Source organism: Triticum urartu, chromosome 1A (assembly GCF_056163025.1).
Source record: "Triticum urartu cultivar PI428250 chromosome 1A, HENAU_Tu73, whole genome shotgun sequence".
Lineage (NCBI taxonomy): Eukaryota > Viridiplantae > Streptophyta > Magnoliopsida > Poales > Poaceae > Triticum > Triticum urartu.
In genome coordinates this window covers 57818432-57826139 of record NC_141873.1, presented here as the reverse complement: position 1 = coordinate 57826139, position 7708 = coordinate 57818432, and the positions used below count along the sequence as shown (strand labels likewise).

The 7708-nt window shown below is 40.5% G+C and overlaps 2 protein-coding genes across 2 annotated transcripts; both read right to left on the bottom strand.

Moving 5' to 3' along the window:
- Positions 1-3214: 3214 nt before the first annotated feature.
- LOC125546922 (uncharacterized) lies at positions 3215-4800 on the bottom strand. The gene is made up of 4 exons (XM_048711014.2): positions 4373-4800; positions 3964-4266; positions 3776-3881; positions 3215-3703 (listed from the first exon to the last, which is right to left on the bottom strand). Exons 1-4 carry the CDS (start codon positions 4798-4800, stop codon positions 3215-3217), a joined length of 1326 nt encoding a protein of 441 aa, XP_048566971.2.
- A 90-nt stretch (positions 4801-4890) lies between these two features.
- On the bottom strand, positions 4891-6879 carry LOC147989991 (uncharacterized). Its single transcript, XM_087536792.1, has 2 exons — positions 5430-6879; positions 4891-5207 (listed from the first exon to the last, which is right to left on the bottom strand). The coding sequence occupies exons 1-2, from the start codon at positions 6877-6879 to the stop codon at positions 4891-4893; spliced, it is 1767 nt and encodes a 588-aa protein (XP_087392918.1).
- Between the last annotated feature and the right edge of the window lie 829 nt (positions 6880-7708).

Below are 7708 nucleotides of genomic sequence, written 5' to 3'. Positions count from 1 at the left end.
TAACAACAATCTTTTAATACAAAATCTGAGAGCTGCTGATTGAAACCTCCCTTCAGCTAAGATGCAAGAATCAAAACTAAAAAATAGTGGGACTGCACTAAGATGAGGTAGGAAATAGGACAGACTAAGAATACTACAAAATAGCAGAATACATTGCAGCCTGTGCAACCAAGCACTCATGTTTTATACTCCAGCGTAAATGGAATGTGAGGTTATTTGGCCAATCTATCTAACACCACTTGTACTACTTTTGATTTTTGACATACACATTTTGATTGGACCAAACAGTTGCTCACATATTTTAAAGAAAATCTGTCAGGATTGATTTCTAGGCAAGCAAGCAATTCAACAAACACTTAGAGTGCATTGCCTACATGAAGGAAGTAAGGAGACGAAGGAGAAGAGGATCAAGATTTGAGATGCATAAATGAAGGAGCCACTTCGGTTGATTTAATGGTAAAACTGTTGGGGCAATGGGATTCAAGGGATCACCCGCTTGACATGGTGGAGGCGAGAGCTGCTTGCTGGGCGGCGTACCGATGGACAAACGGCGCAGCTTCGTGTGAAGGCTGAGATTGGCTCGGATGCGGCTTTGTGGCGGTGAGGACGAAGTCGGGAGGAGCACGGCTTCGTGATGGTGAGGACGACGGATGCCGACGAGGCTCCGACTAGCGACCTTGTTGATGGAGGAAGAAGGGAGTCGTCGGCGGGCGTAGCTAGCGGCGGCGAGCGGAGCTAGTGGCGGAGGGCAGCCCTTCATGATGAGGCTGCCACCGCGCGGTGTGCGGGAATGGCGGCGCGCGGGTTCATGATGCCGGGCAGATTGGAATCGGGAAGTTGGATCATGGGGAGGCGGGGAAGGTGGTGGGGAGGAAAAATAGCAGAGACGCGCGAAGTCTTTCCCGCGGTAAAGAAAATATGTGTAGCGCCAAATTTTGTTAAGAAAAAATTATTCCGGGAAGCCTAAATTTAATTAAGTGTGAATAGTTTGGGAGCTCTAAGTAATCACATATATGGATGTGTTAAAAAACACATATATTGATAAATAAATTTTTTAGGTGTATCCTTTATTGGATAATCCTTATGCTTTGTTCATTTTTCAAAAAATATCAAATTTCATTGGGTAATATACGTATCCAAGTAATATCGATATAGCTTAATAAAAACAATAAAGGCAGTGGTAGATCAAAGTTGAGCTTGGCCCTCCTCCTTGCGCTGCCATGTCGACCGCTGACGCCGCACCAGCGTGCCATCCCTTCAACTAGCCCATGTCAGCGACGGAACCGGCGGCACGCAACGACTCCTCCAAGCTGATCTAGACCAGCTGGTCACTGATGTAGTGTCGGCATCTTCGCGGTGTCAGCGTCTGATGTGGCAAACGTGGTCCAAATTGTGCCACTCCTGCCGCTCCTCCTGTGCCACCCTCTTGGCCGACGTCAAGGTGCTGCATGACGATGTGTCGTCGCCATGTCGAGGTAATGGAGGAGGCGCCCGGGAGGGCTCCTCCTCCTTCACGACCTTGTCACACCAGTTGCGACGCAGCGGTGATGCCAGTCGGTTGAAACGGTCAAACGTGTTGCGTGAGGGGGTGGCTCCTCTTTGACGCAACATTCGGTTTGGTCTCAGCAGTTTCATCAGAGGGGAGGGGCTCCTCCTCAACATGTTCCCGTGTTCATTTACGCTTGTAGCTATGATCAACGTAGTACCTCACTTGAAGCACCGCGCTGCCACTCATTTCTAGCATCTCATGCCGCCGGTCGTAGTCCACACCCAACTCCGGTTAGAGCAAATATGCAGTTGGTCCGAAATAAACCTGCCACACCGATTCCTGCAAATCGTGTGGCTGGCTCGAGCGTCCAGCAGGGCCACCGTCACCATTTCCAGCTCTCGGCATCGCCGGTTGCAGCATCTCACGCCATGGTGTTTTTGTTATAAATGATCGGCCCAACTAAGGCACAAGCGCAAACCTCCCTCTTACTCCCGGGTTTCGAGGCCCCCAAAATCTTCCTTGGTTGGGCTGTAGGAAGCATACAGAAGCTCGTCAGATTTTTTAAGTCGGTTATTTTTATCTTGTTTAGGTTTATTTCGGTCAGGTTTACTAAGTTTTCCTGGGTTTTCCTTTTTTCTTTTATCTTTTATTTTTTACCTTTTGTTTTAATTTTTATTTATTTTTCCTTTCTATTTTTTCTATTTCCCTTTCTTTCTTTCTTTTTCAAATTCTTGGAGTTCTTCCAAATTTGTGAACTTTTATTTAGAATTAAAGTTTTTTTAAGTTTGTGAATATTTTTTTCAAACCATGAACATTTTTCAAATTCACAATAATTTCAAGTTCAAAAACATTTCTTGAATTTGTGAACTGTTCTCTAATTAGTGAAAAATTCCATTTTTTCGCAAAAAAGCTTTGAAACCATAAATCATTTTCAAATTCGTGAAACTTTTTCAAATACTCAAACTTTTTAAAGATCATGAATATTTTTTAAATTCATTCTTTTAGTTTGTGATTATATTTCATTGAATTGGTGAACTTTCTTAAAATTCATGAACATTTTCAGAAGGTGTGAACCTTTTTCAAATTCATGTTTTTTTAAGATCGCAAACATTTTTCAAATGTGATCCCCCCCCCCAAAATTTTAACTTTTTATGAAAGTCAATGGCCATATGTGGCCGTTCCCAGGATTTTAAAATTAACAAAAGAAATGTACTAGTTATTGTAACACTTCACTGATTTCACGAAATATCCCTTACTGCGTTTGATTTTTATGATTTTCCAGTTTCTCCATCTTTATTTAAATTTTTTCTGGTTAACTGGGATGTCAATCGTGCAAAGTCGATGTCATGCACTTGCAAAATATTATTGAAATATTTACTAGACTACTTTCATTTTCTATAAACTAGCACAAAGAAGCATCCAATCAGGACAAATTAACCTGAAGCACACTTCATCAGAAGGTTCCAAAATTTAGCAGTAGTACTGTCAGTGAAAGTTAAAAAACTGTTCAAAGAACTAAACGGACAGACATACAACTCATTCATAACAAAAGGGAACATACACATTAAAAAAAGACCGTAGGCTCGTTCATCACAGAGTAACATACATTCCGAAGAAGATCCACCCAGCTAGAATAATTATGTTGGAGTAATTCTACCTAGGAGCATGGATGACAATTGCTCAACCTATATCTTAGCTGCAGATAAGAAGCTAAAAACACAAAGACTACTCTGTTTCATCACCCATGTCAAAAATATCACGAGGTTTGAATTTCACCATGGTATTCCAATTCTCACTTCTCGGATTTTGGATATAGAAGACCTGGTCCACTTGGGAAGAAAATACAAAAGGTTCATCCTCTAACTTCTCCCCTGTATGTATTTTTTGGGAGAAGTTCACATGAGTGAATCCAAACTCATCTCTTATAATACCAGCTTTGTGATGAACATCATACCAATCACATTTAAAGAAGACCACCTTGTAATCTTTGTATGACAATTCGAAGATGTCAGATAACCGACCATAATAGGACACGCCATTTTCAGCAAGGTTCATGACACCACTATTTTGTGTCACGTGTCCTGTCTCGCGACTGATAGTATGAAACCTGAAACCATTAATTATATAGCCACTATAGCGCACCCCGCATTTGCTTGGTTTTGCGGCTAATGCTCTTATCTTTTCTGTGATATCCAGTCCATCATCTAGTATAACCTGTATGTAAGAGTGGTTACATTGAGTTCACATGGAACTACAGTTAAGGAACATGCTAAAGGTGAATTATACCTTTTGTTCCAACCAGTCAGCAAAGTGTCTACTAATCAAATCCTCATTGTCATCATCCGTCAAATTTAAGTTACCTGGTTTCCTCTTCTCTTGGTCCAGAAATTCTCTGTAATAATAAGACAAATAACATCATGATTTTTTGCAACTTGTGAAAAATAAAAGAAATAGGAGACAACATTGAAGCACACCTACGAAGATCATCAAGATCATCAGAGTGTCGCAAGACATATCTATGTGCTTGAACTAGAAGCTGATCGTCCAACTGGCCTATAGTGACAGCCTTTCCAATTCGCTCACCAACACTATCAAACATGTACATGCCCTTTGTATTATCTGAAGGATCAGGGTTCCTAGATGTTCTTGTGAAACGTGTGGTTCCTTCTAGAAATCTTGAACAAAAGGTCAAGCATTCTTCAACAGTATATCCTTCAGCAATAGAACCTTCAGGATAAGCTCTATTGCGCACAAGTGACCTTAGCCAAACAAATGATCTGAACATCATAAAACAACAATGTTATATGCATAATGGAAAACAATAAATCAAATCATATACTTAGATGCACTGTGGAAAATAACAAATCAATCAAAGTAGCATACCTCTCTAGAGGGTACATCCACCTGTAATGCACCGGGCCACCAAGTTTAGCTTCTTCAACTAAATGCACCATTAAATGTACCATGACAGTAAAAAACGATGGAAGAAAAACCTTTTCCATATTACAAAGTGTCTTCACAATACTCTCTTGCAGTTTGTCAAGCTCAGAGACATCTAACACTTTGGAGCATAGCTTCTTGAAGAAATTAGCCAGCTCAACAACTATTTTCATGACATCTTTACTGGGATAACAGTGTAAAAATGCCACAGGAAGGATGTCTTGTAGAATAACATGGCAGTCGTAGCTTTTGAGGCCAGTCAATGTCAATTCTTTCATGTTCACACACCTCGAAAAGTTTGATGCACAACCATCAGGTGTCCTACAATTCTTAACCACTGTACAAAGAATCTCCTTCTTTTCTTTATACATATTAAAAGGTGCATGCGGCAATTCAGTTTTACCCTTATCACCTTCATGAGGTTGAAGGCTAGATCGAATTCCAATTTCTCCTAAGTCAAGTCATGCATTAAGGCCATCCTTTGTTTTAGAATCAATATCCAGTAAGGTTCCAATTAAATTTTCAAAGACATTTTTCTCAATATGCATTACATCTAGATTGTGCCTTAACTTGTTGTGCTCCCAGTATTCCAAATCAAAGAATATCGACTTCTTTTTGAAACAATCCTCAGGCTTCTTTTCAGGTTTACGTGCGACGTTACCTGATTTCTTGTTAGGCGCTCTTTTACGCTTCTGTTTTTCAGAACCTTCAATTCCTTTTCCACTATCTTTGCCCTTCCTTTTCCCTTTCCCTTTCTTTGCCACAACAACCTTTTTTCCTAAGACAAACACTCTGCCCTACAACATTCTCAAAGCTGAGCTACCACTCATTGTTATAGGTGCAAGTTCCATCTCTTCGGTGTTATCAAACTTCTTCTTTCGTCTCCGAAATACATGATGCTGTGTTAGCCATCGGCGATGACCCATATAACAAAATTTCTTACTCTTATTTAGCCAATATGATCTTGTGAAAGGACCACAAGACGGGCAAGCATATTTACCGCTCGTGCTCCACCCATAGAGGTAAGCTAATGCTGGAAAATCATTCAAAGTCCATAATAGTGCAGCTCGAAGAGAAAATTTCTCCTGGGTACATGAATCAAAAGTGTCCACACCCTTCCAAAGTTGTTGCAGCTCATCCACCAACGGCTGCAAATATACATCAATATCATTGCCAGGGGAACTTGGTCCAGGAATAATCATTGATAAAATTAGAGATGTTTGCTTCATGCAGATCCAAGGTGGTAGGTTGTATGGAATAAGCATCACTGGCCAAGTACTATGTTTTGCACTCATGAGTCGGAAAGGATTAAAGCCATCAGACCCAACGCCTAGCCGCGTATTACGGGGATCCTCAGTGAATTCAGGATATCTGGCATCAAGATCTTTCCAAGCCTCTCCATCAGCTGGACATCGCAGCAATCCATCTTTTGTACGACCCTCATCATGCCAACGCATGTCAGTTGATGTCTTCTTGGTTGCAAATAACCTTTGGAGCCTTGGAATCAATGGGAAATATCGCAACACCTTGGCTGGTTTCTTCTTCTTCTTCTTCTTCTTCTTCTTTTTAGATTCAGTTGCCGAATCTTTCTTCTCATTTTCATTGGTAACCCAATGAGAGGCACCACACACATGGCAAGACTCCTGGTTAGCTCTTTCGCCTCTAAAAAGCATGCAGTCTCTTGGGCATGCATGAATTTTCTCATAGCCCAGCCCTAATCCGCGTATGATTTTTTTCACCTCATAATATTTCTTGGGTAGGTTTATCTGAGGAAATGCAACCGATAATACACCAAGTAGCTGTGTGAATGATTCCTGTGACCATCCATGCAAGACTTTCATGTGATATAAAGTGACAAGAAATGACAACCTCGAATATGTTGCACATCCAGGGTATAAATCTGTGTTTGCTTCCTCGAGGAAACTAGCGTATATGTCTTGTTCTCTCATTGCATCATCATCTGCAGATGTTGTATTGACATTCTCAGCCATACCAGGTTCCAAGTTCTCAAATTCAGACTGAACACCATCTAGTTCCCCATCAGATGCGCTTGATAGTGATTGGAAGCTGTCAGCCATGGGGAAAATGGCACTTAAGAGCCCAGAAATGTCATGCAATCTTCTATTACTGCCTTCTACATCAGAATTCACTGGAAAACCCGGAATATGAAAATTGTTGTTGTTATTTGACATGGGAGAAAATGCAAATGACGGTGAATCATACTCTTCTCCATGGCAAACCCATTTTGTATAACCCTGAAGAATACCATCACATCTTAGGTGGGTTTTCACTTCGTTGTAATTCTGCGTTGCCTTATTTCCACAATTTACATAGGGACAGAGAATTTTATCACCGAGTGGAACATCATGGAAGGCAAAAGATAGAAATTGCTCGACACCTTCTTTATAATTAGTAGTTGATCTTGGTTTACTCATCCAACCTCGATCCATTAGCCTTTGCTAGCTGTAGTAATGAAAACAAAATAGATCAGTTTATAATTTTCCATATGCTCTTTTACATTAAGCATAGGTTCATATGAATATTTTAAACTATGCATTGGATACTTAGGTTCAAATTGTATAATATGATATACCGACATCATTCACCTTACATTACAAACATAAATCGAGATGTGTCTTTACTAGAAGAATTTATGTGAAGTACATAAAGAAGTTTTCATCGATGACAAAAAATGGATGTCTCCAATGCTTGATTTTTTTTTCTGCATTCGAGTGACAAACAGCAGAAGGCTAGCTGGGGTAACTAGTTACTAAAAATCTAAGTAATATCCACTAGTTTCGCTTTGTTAAATCAAGCAAAATAGAGATGACACACAACTTAGGTAATTCAAATTTTGCATCACACTGCAGAATTTTCTTTTCTGGCATTCGTAAGCAGTTCCCCTAACCAGATCGACTTAAGAATATTATGTCATAAATGAGTGCCATCTAATAAACAGTACCACTATTTTTAACCACCAAAAAGGTTCAACCACCAAAAAGGTTCACCGATTTTTAACAAAAAATTTCAAATTGCAATAATACAGTGCATCACAGTAAGATAGAAAGGGAAAACACAAGTGATATATCTCAATTCGAGCTATGTTTCACACGATGCAGAGATATAAAAAAAGAAAATAACAACATGCGGGCAATCTTCTGGCAGCAGAGGCGTGTGGGTGAGCTCGTTGCCGAGGTCAGCAGCTGAGGGAGAGGGGCGTTGGCGGGGAGCGGCTTTGTGCCGGGGCCAACCGGCGTCAGGGTCTGATGTACATTGCAC

Bases quoted from the DNA above. Each gene is read 5' to 3' on its own strand.
- LOC125546922 (XM_048711014.2), bottom strand. From the start codon at position 4,800: ATGTATAAAGAAAAGAAGGAGATTCTTTGTACAGTGGTTAAGAATTGT. The intron at 4,267-4,372 runs GTATGCTACTTT...TATGATGTTCAG, and splicing joins TGGATGTACCCTCTAGAGAG to ATCATTTGTTTGGCTAAGGT. The intron at 3,704-3,775 runs GTATAATTCACC...TCTTACATACAG, and splicing joins CTGACTGGTTGGAACAAAAG to GTTATACTAGATGATGGACT.
- LOC147989991 (XM_087536792.1), bottom strand. From the start codon at position 6,879: ATGGATCGAGGTTGGATGAGTAAACCAAGATCAACTACTAATTATAAA. The intron at 5,208-5,429 runs GTAAATATGCTT...TGTTTGTCTTAG, and splicing joins CTATGGGTGGAGCACGAGCG to GAAAAAAGGTTGTTGTGGCA.